Below are 16,203 nucleotides of genomic sequence, written 5' to 3'. Positions count from 1 at the left end.
CTAAAAACGTTAAATGGAGCTCGTTTGAACTGGCTTTGTCATAACTATGTACCTTCCTTTTTCTTACTTTTTTTTCATTTATTTATTTATTTATTTATTTATTTTTGAGTCAGAGTCTTGCTCTGTCAACTAGGCTAGAGTGCAGTGGCGTGATCTCAATTCACTGCAACCCTCCACCTCCCAGGTTCAAGTGATTGTCCTGCCTCAGCCTCCCAAGTAGCTGGGAATACAGGCACACACCACCATGCCCGGCTAAATTTTGTATTTTTAGTAGAGATAGGTTTCACTGTGTTGGCCAGGCTGGTCTTGAACTCCTGATCTCAAGTGATCTGCGCCTTGGCCTCCAAAGTGTTGGGATTACAGACGTGAGCCACCATACCCGGGGCTGTATGTCAGTTATGTTATTTGTCATAATAACTTTTAAAAGTTATCTCAGTTGTCTATTCTCTTAATTTGTCCTTTGAAGAATCTGTTGTGTCTCATCCTTTTTCTGTCACAAGGTCTTCCCCTTTTATGCTTGCAGCTTTCTAGCTGATTTATGTTTTTATCCCTTAATTACAATGCCTAAAACTATAAAAGTGATCAGTCTTTTAAAAAGATAGTAGATCTTACAATATCATTCCCCTGCTTAAAACTCTTGAGTGCTGCTTCATTATGAACAGAATGGTATTCAAGCTCATCACCATGGCACATACCCCCTGCGTTTTTTGCCCCTACCCTTCTTTCAACCTCCTATCTTATCCCTCTCCATTTGGAGCCCATCACCCTGCTGTTTCATTACTTGTGGGTTTATTTTTGCTGTTGTTTCTTACCTGCATCACTCTTCTCCATTTTCTTCTGATGTTCATTTTTCAAGAGTCAGCTTGGTTTTTACCTCTGTAAGAGACCATCTATTCCACAGATTAACCGGAGGATTCCAAGTCACCATTCCTCTTTGTTGTTTCTACCTCGTATATATGTTACTTTTCTCACCTGTTACATCTTGAGGACAGGGATTGTGTCATACTTTTTTCTGTATTTTTTACTGTGTTTATCTTTTGAGGTAGGGTCTCACTCTGTCACCCAGACTAGAGTTCAGTGGTGCCATCTCATCTCATGGCAACCTCGACACTTCCCCACCGCCTGGGACCATAGGCATGTACCCCCATGCCTGGCTATCTTTTTTATTTTTTGTAGAGACATGGTCTCACTATGTTCCCCAAGCTGGTGTTGAACTCCTGGCCTCAAGCAATCCGCTCGCCTCACCCTCCCAAAGTACTGGGATTACAGGCATGAGCCACCACCCCTGGCCTTTAGTCTCCTTTTAACAGAGCTAGAAATGCCATTCGAATTGACAAATAGAAAATTGCTGGTTTAAATGACTATTTTAAAAGCTATTAAAGTTCAATCTCTGGGAAAGTTTATTCAGCCTGTGAAGATTTTATATTTTATGCTTTGCAATATAGATGTGAGTGGTTTTTTTCTGTTTGTTTGAGATGGAGCCTTGCTCTGTTGCCAGGCTGGAGTGCAGTGGTATGATCTCGGCTCACTGCAACCTCTGCCTCCTGCGTAACTGGGACTACAAGCATGCGTAACCATACCCAGCTAATTTTTGTATGTTCAATAGAGACGAGGTTTGACCATGTTGGCCAGGATGGTCTCAATCTCTTGGCCTCATAATCTGCCTGCTTCAGTCTCCTAAAGTGCTAGGGTTATAGGCATGAGCCACTGCTCCCGGCTATGAGTCATATGAATCTCAGATTTCTTCCTATAAATTCCTTGACTTAAAAATACATATATCCTAGGTAATTTAAGAATCTTCTAGCACCAAGACCATTAAACTAAAAATGCTATGAAAATTAGAAAGAAATAGACCATTTTAAAACTAACTTCATAGATTTACTACCTGTTCTTTTGTTTTTGTTATGCGTTCATTGAAGAACCTGTAATTTTCTTATTTTTATCTGACACTTAGAATGTTCCCCTTTCTTTTTCTTTGCAGGAGAGTGAATGCAAAGCATATAATCCTAGACCTTTCTGTAAAACATACACCATGGATAAGCAGCCTCTGAATACTGGGGAACAGAAAGATATGACAGAGTTTTTTACTGATCTGATTACCAAAATCGAAGAAATGTCTCCAGAACTGGTTAGTATCAGAATACTGAAAAGTGTCTTTGAAATTTGAACAAGTTTGCCTGTGTTTTAACTAGTTTCATATTTTTTGTTTGTTTTATGTTAAAGAAAAATACTGTCAAAAGTTTATTTGGAGGTGTAATTACAAACAATGTTGTATCCTTGGTAAGTATTATACCTGGGTTTTGCTTTTTGGGGCTCTTAGTATATTTTCATTTATATTATAATTTGCTAATTTTTACTAATTTTTTTATGTCTGTTGATTAGGATTGTGAACATGTTAGTCAAACTGCTGAAGAGTTTTATACTGTGAGGTGCCAAGTGGCTGATATGAAGAACATTTATGTGAGTAATAATGCACATAATTTTTTTACTTTATACTTTTAACTATTTGTGTATAGTGGGTTTATGTTTGTCATCTTGATATTTTTAAACTTTTTTCATGTTTTTATGTATTTTCTTCTTACTGTACTATTCAAATAAGAATTAAGGATCAACCATAAAGTTCTTTTTTGCCCTATCAAAATTTAAATTTTTAATTAACCCTTCAAAAAAGTTCCTAAGATTCGTAGAATATCTTAATATGAGGAAAAACAGTTTACTAAAATTTAAGAATTTACTTTAAAAAAAAATTTTTTTTGCTGAGCATTCTGCCAAAATTGTAATTGCCACCTTTTGTATATTTGCATGGTATAAACAATCATGTGAAGCTTTTAAATGTGGTCTTATACACAGGAATCTCTTGATGAAGTTACTATAAAAGACACTTTGGAAGGTGATAACATGTATACTTGTTCTCATTGTGGGAAGAAAGTACGAGCCGAAAAAAGGTATGCTTTTTCAAATGATTTTTATTGTTTTCACCATAGATGTGGAACACAAACTAAGGGTAAACTAAGATTAAATTTTTGTGGAAATTATATGATTAGGGTAAAATCAGCTGCATGGAGCTCAGTCTCGTGGAGCAACTTTTCATCTAGTTGTTCAGTGAATCACCATTTATTTTGACATATACTGAGCTGTATGAAAGTGGTAATCAGTCAACTTGAAACAGTGTAGATTTTGGGGAGCAGATACATGGACAATAAGTACATTGATCATTTTCATCATTATCTGTATCGAGTCTCCGATGTCTAGCTTTTGTGGCATTTTCTTAGGTAATACAGTGGACCCCCTTATCCTCGGGAAATTTTGCAAGACCCCACAATAGACGTCTGAAACCTCAATTGTACTGAACCCTATATGTACTGCTTTTTGCTGTACATAACATACCTATCATAAAGTTTAAATTACAAATGAAGCTCAGTATTCTTGCCCTTTGGGGCCATTATTAACTCAAATAAGGGTTACTTGAACACAAGCATTGCAATACTATGACAGTCCATGTAATAATTAAGGGAGCTACTAAGTGACCAGTAAGTGGGTAGTGTCTGCAGCATAGATAAGCTGGACAAAGGGATGATTCACATCCTAAGCAGGATGGTACAAGATTTTATCGTGATACTCAGAACACCACACCACTTATGAACTGTTTATTTTTGGAATTTTCCAAATTAGCTAACTAGGGACTTTTGTACTAGCTAGCCTTTCCAAAGTATTTTTTGTTTAGCAAGCACTGTTCTGAGAACTTTAATCCAGTTAATCCTCACAACATTTCTTTGCAATAGATGCTGTTATTATCCCCATTTTACATGTGAAGACATGGAGTCACAGAATAAAGAAACTTTCCCAATGCTGATTCCTAAGATACAAATAAGCAAATTTTAGGGAGATAATCAAGTTGAATTTGAGTTCTCATTGGGGCATCCAGGTAGAAAGGTCCTGCAGGCAGTTGGCTGTTATGGTTAGAGCTTGATGAGAGGTCTAGAGTAGGGGTAGATTTGAGAGTTAATAACTGTTGAGTTAGAGTGTTAAATAAGTGTTTATACTATAATACATTCAAGCTGGTTCTTCTTTCCTTTCCAGTGTATTGTTGTTATTTTTGGATACATGTATTTTTGGTATATTGATCAAAAATAGTCTTCCTCAGCTTTCGTTTTTAGTAGAATTTCTTGTAAAATAACAATTTAGTGGTCTTCAAATAAAAATTTGAAGCCTTACACATACAGTGGCTCCCATCTGTAATCCCAGCACTCTGGGAGTTCAAGGATGTTCACTTGAGCCCAGGAGGGCAACATAGGGAAACACTGTTGCTACAAAAAATTTTAGAAATTAGCCAGGTGTGGTGACATGCACTTACAGTCTCAGCTACTTGGCAGGCTGAATCGGGAGGATCACTTGAGCCTGGGAGGTAGCTTGCGGTGAACCATGATCGTGCCTTTGCACTGCAGCCTTGGCGATAAATTGAGAACCTGTCTCAAAAAAATAAAAATAAAAATAAAAATTGCTGTACTTGTTTGACTAATGCATGCCAAACATGCATTAGTTTTCTTTATTAATTATTATTTCATGCTTCACGTGTTCCCCAGGCTGGTCTTGATCTCTTGGACTCAAACAATCTGCCCACCTCAGCCTCCAAAAATGCTGGGATTACAGGCATGAAGCCACCGCACCTGGCCAAAAGGCTCTTAAGAGCCATAAAATGGCAAGTTTAGGACAGAGTAGTTGAGTAAACATTTTAATGTTATATTGAAAGACAAATAGAAATTGAATTGAAAAGAGCGTCTTATGCAGTTAGTTTCTAGGAGCAAATGCTGAGAAATAGAAATGTCCTTGAATGTGCTTAAAATCTAGGATTAGGTCAGCCTGCATTTTTAAGTACTGTATTCACATGGAACAGTAGTGGAAAATAAGATTGGTAACACGATGGCATCAAATTATTGCCATCCCAGTTTTAGGTTTATCTGTGTGATTGAATAGTCATTTAAACCAGCAATTTCTTCTGATGTTCATTTTTCAAGAGTCAGCTTGGTTTTTACCTCTGTAAGAGACCATCTATTCCACAGATTAACCGGAGGATTCCAAGTCACCATTCCTCTTTATTGTTTCTACCTCGTATATATGTTACTTTTCTCACCTGTTACATCTTGAGGACAGGGATTGTGTCATACTTTTTTCTGTATTTTTTACTGTGTTTATCTTTTGAGGTAGGGTCTCACTCTGTCACCCAGACTAGAGTTCAGTGGTGCCATCTCATCTCATGGCAACCTCGACACTTCCCCACCGCCTGGGACCATAGGCATGTACCCCCATGCCTGGCTATCTTTTTTATTTTTTGTAGAGACATGGTCTCACTATGTTCCCCAAGCTGGTGTTGAACTCCTGGCCTCAAGCAATCCGCTCGCCTCACCCTCCCAAAGTACTGGGATTACAGGCATGAGCCACCACCCCTGGCCTTTAGTCTCCTTTTAACAGAGCTAGAAATGCCATTCGAATTGACAAATAGAAAATTGCTGGTTTAAATGACTATTTTAAAAGCTATTAAAGTTCAATCTCTGGGAAAGTTTATTCAGCCTGTGAAGATTTTATATTTTATGCTTTGCAATATAGATGTGAGTGGTTTTTTTCTGTTTGTTTGTTTGAGATGGAGCCTTGCTCTGTTGCCAGGCTGGAGTGCAGTGGTATGATCTCGGCTCACTGCAACCTCTGCCTCCTGCGTAACTGGGACTACAAGCATGCGTAACCATACCCAGCTAATTTTTGTATGTTTAATAGAGACGAGGTTTGACCATGTTGGCCAGGATGGTCTCAATCTCTTGGCCTCATAATCTGCCTGCTTCAGTCTCCTAAAGTGCTAGGGTTATAGGCATGAGCCACTGCTCCCGGCTATGAGTCATATGAATCTCAGATTTCTTCCTATAAATTCCTTGACTTAAAAATACATATATCCTAGGTAATTTAAGAATCTTCTAGCACCAAGACCATTAAACTAAAAATGCTATGAAAATTAGAAAGAAATAGACCATTTTAAAACTAACTTCATAGATTTACTACCTGTTCTTTTGTTTTTGTTATGCGTTCATTGAAGAACCTGTAATTTTCTTATTTTTATCTGACACTTAGAATGTTCCCCTTTCTTTTTCTTTGCAGGAGAGTGAATGCAAAGCATATAATCCTAGACCTTTCTGTAAAACATACACCATGGATAAGCAGCCTCTGAATACTGGGGAACAGAAAGATATGACAGAGTTTTTTACTGATCTGATTACCAAAATCGAAGAAATGTCTCCAGAACTGGTTAGTATCAGAATACTGAAAAGTGTCTTTGAAATTTGAACAAGTTTGCCTGTGTTTTAACTAGTTTCATATTTTTTGTTTGTTTTATGTTAAAGAAAAATACTGTCAAAAGTTTATTTGGAGGTGTAATTACAAACAATGTTGTATCCTTGGTAAGTATTATACCTGGTTTTTGCTTTTTGGGGCTCTTAGTATATTTTCATTTATATTATAATTTGCTAATTTTTACTAATTTTTTTATGTCTGTTGATTAGGATTGTGAACATGTTAGTCAAACTGCTGAAGAGTTTTATACTGTGAGGTGCCAAGTGGCTGATATGAAGAACATTTATGTGAGTAATAATGCACATAATTTTTTTACTTTATACTTTTAACTATTTGTGTATAGTGGGTTTATGTTTGTCATCTTGATATTTTTAAACTTTTTTCATGTTTTTATGTATTTTCTTCTTACTGTACTATTCAAATAAGAATTAAGGATCAACCATAAAGTTCTTTTTTGCCCTATCAAAATTTAAATTTTTAATTAACCCTTCAAAAAAGTTCCTAAGATTCGTAGAATATCTTAATATGAGGAAAAACAGTTTACTAAAATTTAAGAATTTACTTTAAAAAAAAATTTTTTTTGCTGAGCATTCTGCCAAAATTGTAATTGCCACCTTTTGTATATTTGCATGGTATAAACAATCATGTGAAGCTTTTAAATGTGGTCTTATACACAGGAATCTCTTGATGAAGTTACTATAAAAGACACTTTGGAAGGTGATAACATGTATACTTGTTCTCATTGTGGGAAGAAAGTACGAGCCGAAAAAAGGTATGCTTTTTCAAATGATTTTTATTGTTTTCACCATAGATGTGGAACACAAACTAAGGGTAAACTAAGATTAAATTTTTGTGGAAATTATATGATTAGGGTAAAATCAGCTGCATGGAGCTCAGTCTCGTGGAGCAACTTTTCATCTAGTTGTTCAGTGAATCACCATTTATTTTGACATATACTGAGCTGTATGAAAGTGGTAATCAGTCAACTTGAAACAGTGTAGATTTTGGGGAGCAGATACATGGACAATAAGTACATTGATCATTTTCATCATTATCTGTATCGAGTCTCCGATGTCTAGCTTTTGTGGCATTTTCTTAGGTAATACAGTGGACCCCCTTATCCTCGGGAAATTTTGCAAGACCCCACAATAGACGTCTGAAACCTCAGTTGTACTGAACCCTATATGTACTGCTTTTTGCTGTACATAACATACCTATCATAAAGTTTAAATTACAAATGAAGCTCAGTATTCTTGCCCTTTGGGGCCATTATTAACTCAAATAAGGGTTACTTGAACACAAGCATTGCAATACTATGACAGTCCATGTAATAATTAAGGGAGCTACTAAGTGACCAGTAAGTGGGTAGTGTCTGCAGCATAGATAAGCTGGACAAAGGGATGATTCACATCCTAAGCAGGATGGTACAAGATTTTATCGTGATACTCAGAACACCACACCACTTATGAACTGTTTATTTTTGGAATTTTCCAAATTAGCTAACTAGGGACTTTTGTACTAGCTAGCCTTTCCAAAGTATTTTTTGTTTAGCAAGCACTGTTCTGAGAACTTTAATCCAGTTAATCCTCACAACATTTCTTTGCAATAGATGCTGTTATTATCCCCATTTTACATGTGAAGACATGGAGTCACAGAATAAAGAAACTTTCCCAATGCTGATTCCTAAGATACAAATAAGCAAATTTTAGGGAGATAATCAAGTTGAATTTGAGTTCTCATTGGGGCATCCAGGTAGAAAGGTCCTGCAGGCAGTTGGCTGTTATGGTTAGAGCTTGATGAGTAAACATTTTAATGTTATATTGAAAGACAAATAGAAATTGAATTGAAAAGAGCGTCTTATGCAGTTAGTTTCTAGGAGCAAATGCTGAGAAATAGAAATGTCCTTGAATGTGCTTAAAATCTAGGATTAGGTCAGCCTGCATTTTTAAGTACTGTATTCACATGGAACAGTAGTGGAAAATAAGATTGGTAACACGATGGCATCAAATTATTGCCATCCCAGTTTTAGGTTTATCTGTGTGATTGAATCCATCAGAATATCTGCCTGAGAAATAATGTAGTTGTTGGAAAAGACTTAACAGCTAAGCCAACCTAAAAGTACAGAAGACAAAGTGACAGATGAAAGACAAGGAAAGAAAGAAAATCAGGATAAAATGGTAACCCGAAAACTGGGAAGAGAATCTCAGGAAGAAAATAATCAATTAACGTAATTCACAGAGATGAAAGAAAATGACAGCTAAATAAAAGTATTGGGTTTTTCCAGAAGGTAGTTTAGTGATGTGTTTTGTCAGATTATAGGAATACAAGCAACATTGTCGGGACACATGGAATCAAGCATAAATGATTCATTTTTAAAGTTTGGCAACAGGCCGGGCACGGTGGCTCATGCCTGTAATCCCAGCACTTTGGGAGCCCAAGGCAGGTGGATTGCCTGAGGTCAGGAGTTCAAGACCAGCCTGGCCAACATGGTGAAACCCTGTCTCTACTAAAAATACAAAAATTAGCTGGTTGTGGTGGCTCACACCTGTAGTCCCAGCTACTTGGGAGGCTGGGGCAGGAAAATCGCTTGAACCTGGGAGGTGGAGGTTGCAGTGAGCCAAGATCATGCCACTGCACTCCAGTCTGGGTGACAGAGCAAGACTACGTCTTTTTTAAAAAAAAAAAAAAAAAGGCAATAAAAACAGCAAGACAGCAAGGAAGATAGTAGCTAGAAAGAGTCTTGGGGCTCAAAGGATTTTTCTAGATGAAAGATACCTGAGCATGTTTGAAGGCAGAGAATAAAAAGTCATTATACAATAAGACACTGAAGTTGCTTAAGAGGAGGTTTTCCAGGTCAGTATTTATTTGAAAGGGATGGTATTCATTTTTCCAATTTCAAGAGGTGTAGTTGGAGAAGTTGTTAGGTGGACATAGTCAAATGAAAGCATAGCTATGCAGGTTGTTACACCAAGAAGACAAACTCATCTGATGAGAGTTTGGTTAGGATAAGAGTTAGGGACAGATATATAATGGAGTCAGTCAAAAGTTAACTGTTGTAGAGCAATATAATAAATGAGTTGCTAAAAGATCATCAAGGGTCTGAGTCAAGTTCTTTGGAGAATCTCTTTCTAATTGGAATAAATGTATTGAATACATCTAGCATTCTTGATAACCTCCTCCTTTTGACTGATAAGATTCTGCTGTTTTTCTGAAATACCTGTCACATCTCTCCCAGGTAGTCAGTCATTTTTGTTCTTACCATACTTTTGTATCTCTGTACTAACATAATATTCAACAGAAATGGGCCAATTGAGGAAGTGAACAAAGCGCTTATTATCCTCAATAGGATCATATTCTGCTCTACAGACCTCTGGTTTTCTCAGTCTATTCATTTTACCTGAGTAATTTATCAATCACCATAATACCAATTTTTTACTGATACGCTACTGACAAAGCATCCTAAACTAAGAAAATGACAGTTGAATAAAAGCGTTGGGTTTTTCCAGAAGGTAGTTTAGTGATATGTTTTATTTTTGTCATCTTGGTTTAGAATGCTTTTCTGTGCTTATCACTTGTCCTCCAGTCTTTCCGGATCTTCTCATCTCTTTTATTGACACAATGCATGCTTTCACCCCATGCCACAAGCTCATTAGTTATTCTTCAGAATTGTTAGGAAGAAGTTCATACTCTGTCATTACATACATTTGACTCTGTTATACTTCATTTACCAGTCTCCCAAATAATCTAAAATAGTGAAGTTTTGAACGTTTTATTCCCTCTGCCTGTAACATCTGTCATTCCTTGTTTCCCTAAATTCATACTTTTTTTATTTTTGACTGTGCTCTTGGTTTAAATTCTCTTTTGATTTTTGTATGCAGTGAAAAATTACTCCCTAAAATTCATTTTTTTGTATATCAAAGTTTGTATATTTTTGTTTGTTTAAATTGAACATATTGCTAATTATGATACAGGATTTAGATGATCAGTTGATTTTCTGCTGTTGCTGCTGCTGCTGTTGTTGTTGTAGTAGCAGCAGCAGTTGACACTTAACTAAATGCTGTTTGCCAGGCCATGTTTCAGTCTCCATTTTACAACCCAGCAATTAAGCTCAGAGAGGTTAAGTAACTTATATAGGGTCATTCATCTAATAAGGGATTACAGCCAGACTTTGCAATTCTGGTTCACAAGAATAAGTATTTTTATTCCTTTTATTTAGGGAAGAAAACTCTGAACCAAAGATCTCCTTGACCCCAGAGTGTGATGGGACTCATTTTCATGCTTCCATAGTACCCTTTTGTGTCTTTATCATGGTGTTTACCATAGTTTACCATAACATTTTATTTTTCTTATCTTGACATAGGAAAATCTTTTCAGAATGGAAAAAGTCGTGAATGTGTTTGCTGTCTTTTTTAAATTAAAATGTTTGATTTATTTTAACAACCAAATTAAGTATGAAAAGATGAAACAAATGCACAGTCACGTATATACAGTATATCAAGGGGGCAGCCTTTCTAACAAGAATGCTGTAGAAAGAAAAAAATGTCCAAATGGGGAACAGTCCTGGTTTCATCAAGAAGCTTTTATGACATTTGATGTTAAACCTTATGTAAATACAGTAATCTGATGGATTCGGCAAAGATTTTTTTCATTTCCAGTCTTTTAAAGTAGACACAGATTTGCTTAGAATAAAGCTGATTTTTAAGAGCACACAAAAGTTGAGAACAAACGATAGGAATAAATTCACAAATGCAGAGTGATGAAGAGTAAAAAGATACTGAGCAGCTGACTCATCATCCAGGGTGATTACCTAATAATCAGAGGCTGAAGACTTTATACTGCAAAAGCAAGGATAGGTTAGTATATAAACGATACAGCTGAGTTTGTAGTTATATCTTGGCTTCTGTTTATTAAGAAAAATTAGCATAGTTATGTATAATCTTTAGTAAACAACCTGCATTCATTTAAATTAAATAATTTTTTTTTTTTTTTTTTTTTTTTTTTGAGACGGAGTCTCGCTCTGTCGCCCAGGCTGGAGTGCAGTGGCCAGATCTCAGCTCACTGCAAGCTCCGCCTCCCGGGTTCACACCATTCTCCTGCCTCAGCCTCCTGAGTAGCTGGGACTACAGGCACCTGCCACCTCGCCCGGCTAGTTTTTTATATTTTTTAGTAGAGGCAGGGTTTCACCAGGTTAGCCAGGATGGTCTCGATCTCCTGACCTTGTGATCCGCCCATCTCGGCCTCCCAAAGTGCTGGGATTACAGGCTTCAGCCACCGCGCCCGGCCAAATTAAATAATATTTTCTATAATAGTGGAATATAAGGCCACAGTATTTATTTTGGACAAACTCCTTAAAGTAGTGATTTTAATATCAGTGTTACTCATTGTTTACTATTCAAAACTAGTAAAACAGTGTTACTATTCAAAACTCAATGAAATATAGTTTTTTAACTGAATTAAGGTTATAATTTTTAAAATACTACATACATCAGGGCTAGTAAAATAATTTATATTCAGGTATTTATATCTAATATCCAGTGAAAATGTACTACCAAGTTTTTACAGTAGATATTAATCAGTCTGACTTGCCTATTGATCCCATAAGTATAATTATACATCAGCCTGATTTTAGTGTCTATTCTTTGATTTTATTAAATTAGGAATGCAGCAGTTATAGAGCAAATAAACACAAGTGATGCAGCCATACAAGGTTCATAACAGCTCTTCAGTTAACTATGTGCAAGCTCAAATACAGTCCCATTAATGAACAGCCAGATTCCAATTCTTCATGAAAAGGTGCTGGGTGGAGGTTGTCAGCCACCTTTTGATAGACATCCCCAATCCAGTGGCCAGTAAATGAGAGAACAGCCAGGACAGAAGAAAAATCTTCAGAAATTTTGCAGAGAATATGCCCCCCTTTCTTCATGATGCTTGTGTTTCTCTTTTTTTTTTTTTTTTTGAGACGGAGTCTCGCTCTGTCACCCAGGCTGGAGTGCAGTGGCCGGATCTCAGCTCACTGCAAGCTCCGCCTCCCGGGTTCACGCCATTCTCCTGCCTCAGCCTTCCGAGTAGCTGGGACTACAGGCGCCTGCCACCTCGCCCGGCTAAGTTTTTGTATTTTTAGTAGAGACGGGGTTTCACTGTGTTAGCCAGGATGGTCTCGATCTCCTGACCTCGTGATCCGCCCGTCTCGGCCTCCCAAAGTGCTGGGATTACAGGCTTGAGCCACCGCGCTCGGCCTGTTGCTTGTGTTTCTCATGCTGAGAGTGGCCATGCACGTGGGGTGTTTATAAACAGGGGAGGGTAACAGTACCTTCCTTATAGGATTGTTGTAAAACTTATATGCGTTAATGTATAGCAAGCCCTTAGGAGAGGAACTCCTTGGGGGACGGGGGGGATTTTTTTCTGGTAAACTCAACCAATCCTACGTGCAGTCTGAGGTGTTTTTTGAAGATGCTTTCAACTTCTTTCCTTCTTTCAACGTAACTTTCCTCAGACTGAGAGCTGTTTTTCTTTTTTCTTTTTTGAGTCTTGCTCTGTTGTCCAGGCTGGAATGCTGTGGTGTGATCTTTGCTTCCTGCAGCCTGAGCCTCCCAAGTGGGTGGGATTATAGGCGTGCACACTCCCACACTTGGCTAATTTTTATATTTCTTATAGAGACATGGTTTCGCCATGTTGGCCAGAATGGTCTCGAACTCCTGGCCTCAAGCAATCTGCCCACCTTAGCCTTCCAAAGTGCTGGTATTACAGGCGTGAGCCGCCACGCCCAGCCTTAGAGCTGTTTTTCTCTCCAATGCTATGGCTGTCTGTTTCAGCAGCTCTGTTGATATATTCTGATGTCTGTGAGCGAGGTATCCTGTCACAGTGAGAACTCTTGGAGCTATTCTGTCTAGACTCATGCTGGGCATCCAGCAGTACTTTTTCCATGTCACCAGTAGAAGTAGAAACTAAGGCTGGAACACTGCTCCCATTCCTATTATTGCTAAAGTGTAATTCTACCCAGGAGCCTTGCAGGCTCTAATCCTGCATCGTGGGGGCTGTGCTCTGTGACATGGTGCTAGAGGGCGGCTGCCAGGCATCGGGCTGCCCTTCAGTGGTGGGCGGTGGGGAAAGGGTGAGCACGAGTGCTGCTGCCTAGTGCTCAGGGACTGACTGTATAGTTTTAATAAGAATGTTATTTAGAATACCTCTGTAGTTTCCCTTCTGTGTGGTTTCGTTTTTTGTAGTTTGTTTACCTGCAGACAAGGAAGGTCTGAAAATATTACATAGAAAATTTCAAAAATAATTCTTAAGTTTTAAATTGCCCACTGGACTGAGTAGCATGATAAAATCTGGCACAGTCCCCACTTGGGATGTAAACCATCCTTTTGTTCTATTATGTCCATGGTGCATACACTACTTGTTCATTAGTCTGTTAGTAGCCCTTTTGGTTACCTTTGCAGTATTGCACTGCTTGTATTCAAGAAACCTTTATTTTACTTAATGGCACCAAAGTGTAAGAGTAGTGATCATAACAGTTGGGCTTTGCCAAAGAGAAGCTGTAAAATGCCTTAAAGTTCTCAACTTAATATGAAAAGAAAAAAGAATCATACGATGAGGTTGCTAAAATCTGTGAAATTGTGAACAGTATATTGTTATAATTGTTCTATTTTATTAATACTTGTTATTAATCTCTTGCTGTGCCTAATTTATAAATTAACTTTATTATAGGTATGTCTGTTTAAGAGAAATCATAGTGTATATAGAGTTCAGTACTGTCCACAGTTTCAGGCAGACACGGGGAGTCTCAGATGGTATCCCCTGCGGATAAGGGGGATTACTATACTTCTTTTTTTTTTTTTTTTTGAGACGGAGTCTCGCTCTGTCGCCCAGGCTGGAGTGCAGTGGCCGGATCTCAGCTCACTGCAAGCTCCGCCTCCCGGGTTCACGCCATTCTCCAGCCTCAGCCTCCCGAGTAGCTGGGACTACAGGCGCCCGCCACCTCGCCCGGCTAGTTTTTTGTATTTCTTAATAGAGACGGGGTTTCACCCTGTTAGCCAGGATGGTCTCGATCTCCTGACCTCGTGATCCGCCCGTCTCGGCCTCCCAAAGTGCTGGGATTACAGGCTTGAGCCACCGCGCCCGGCCTACTATACTTCTTAACTCTGAGTTGAAAATTAAAATGGATATAGCATAACAGAAATCAAACCAACTGAAGTATTTGTGAAAAGTAATCTTTATTAATTTTTTTCTTGTCTCTCAGGGCATGTTTTAAGAAATTGCCTCGCATTTTGAGTTTCAATACTATGAGATACACATTTAATATGGTCACGATGATGAAAGAGAAAGTGAATACACACTTTTCCTTCCCATTACGTTTGGACATGACGCCCTATACAGAAGATTTTCTTATGGGAAAGAGTGAGAGGAAAGAAGGTGATTTTTCCATTTATTTCTCTTGTTTGTGATTATTGTCAATCTCCATAACAAGGTAGTCATGATTACAAAGTTTTCATCAACTACATAGTTAACACAAATTGAATCTTAGAAGGGAGAATGTTTGTTAAGACAATGACGTGCGTTCAGTCAGTTAATCAGTAAATATTTAGTATCTACTAGGACTATGTTCCTAGACATTCTTCTATATACTGGAGTCACAGTGGTGAACAGGATAAGCATGGTTGTCGCTCTTGTGGAGCTTAAATCTCGTGGGGTGAGTCTTTTTATGTTGTTTTGTGTATGTGTGTGTGTGTGTTGTTTTTTTTTCCCCCGAGACACAATCTTGCTCTGTCCCACAGGCTGGAATGCAGTGGCACGATCTTGGCTCACTCCACCTCCCAGGTTCAGGTAATTCTTGTGCCTTAGCCTCCCAAGAAGCTGGAACCATAGGCACGCACCACCAGGCCCAGCTAATTTTTGTATTTTTAGTAGAGACAGGGTTTCGCCATGTTTGGCAGTCTGGTCTCGAAATCCTGATCTCAGGCGATCCACCTGCCTCGGCCTCCTCAAGTGCTTGGATTACAGGTGTGAGCCACTACGCCTGGCCTCTTGCTCATTTTTCCTTCTTTAGGAATAAGTTCTGTTTTGTCTAAACTAGGGTCCTGGCAACGTTTATTTGTATAAAGAGTTCTGATTAAAATTTTAAAGGTTTGGAGAAGCCACTTACACTGTACGCTAAGCTTCAGGAAAGAGAACCATGTTATAATCTTTAACTCCAGTGCCTAGCACTTAATGAGTATCCAATAAATGTTTTACCCTCACTCAATGGGAGATGAGAGGTGTAAGCAATGAATGCACACTATTTTTTCAGGAGACATACACTTTCCTTGAAGAGAGTAGAGAAGATGGTAACTATAGCTGTAAAGAAATACAGAGTTAAGAGAGGGAATTATTACTGTTAGGCTTTGGGTATATTTATACCTTGTAGAAGGCAGGGCACAGTGGCTCATGCTTGTAATCCCAGCACTTTGGCAGGCCAAGGCAGGCGGTCACCTTAGATCAGAAGTTCGAGACCAGGCTGGCCAACATGGTGAAACCCCGTCTCTACTAAAAATACGAAAAAATTAGCTAGATGTGGTAACACATGCCTGTAATCCCAGCTACTCAGGAGGCTGAGGCAGGAGAATTACTTGAACCCAGGGAGGCAGAGGGTACAGTGAGCTGAGATCGTGCCACTGCACTGCAGCCTGGGTGACAGAGCGAGACTCTGTCTCAAAAAAATAAAAATAAGTTGTAAGGCATGGCCCAATAGAGATGACAGGCAAAGTTAAGAAGTGGGCATTGTATGTATACATCCTACTTTTTTTTTTGGGGGGGGGGGGGGTCATGTCATTCTCCTGCCTCAGCCTCCCAAGTAGCTGGGACTACAGGCGCCAACCATCACACCCGGCT

The 16,203-nt window shown here is 38.5% G+C and overlaps 1 protein-coding gene across 1 annotated transcript in view; it reads left to right on the top strand.

Annotated features, from left to right (window-relative positions):
- The window catches only part of USP34 (ubiquitin specific peptidase 34), a 292,591-nt gene that overhangs the window by 213,995 nt on the left and 62,393 nt on the right, over positions 1 to 16,203 (top strand). Inside the window, exons 45-49 of the mRNA XM_031655230.1 lie at positions 1,982 to 2,128; positions 2,224 to 2,280; positions 2,383 to 2,460; positions 2,851 to 2,945; positions 14,576 to 14,748. Coding sequence (XP_031511090.1) covers positions 1,982 to 2,128; positions 2,224 to 2,280; positions 2,383 to 2,460; positions 2,851 to 2,945; positions 14,576 to 14,748 — 550 coding nt within the window. The remainder of the gene's footprint in view (positions 1 to 1,981; positions 2,129 to 2,223; positions 2,281 to 2,382; positions 2,461 to 2,850; positions 2,946 to 14,575; positions 14,749 to 16,203) is intronic.

This window comes from Papio anubis, chromosome 14 (assembly GCF_008728515.1).
Source record: "Papio anubis isolate 15944 chromosome 14, Panubis1.0, whole genome shotgun sequence".
Lineage (NCBI taxonomy): Eukaryota > Metazoa > Chordata > Mammalia > Primates > Cercopithecidae > Papio > Papio anubis.
This window is presented reverse-complemented; position numbering and strand designations above follow the sequence as displayed.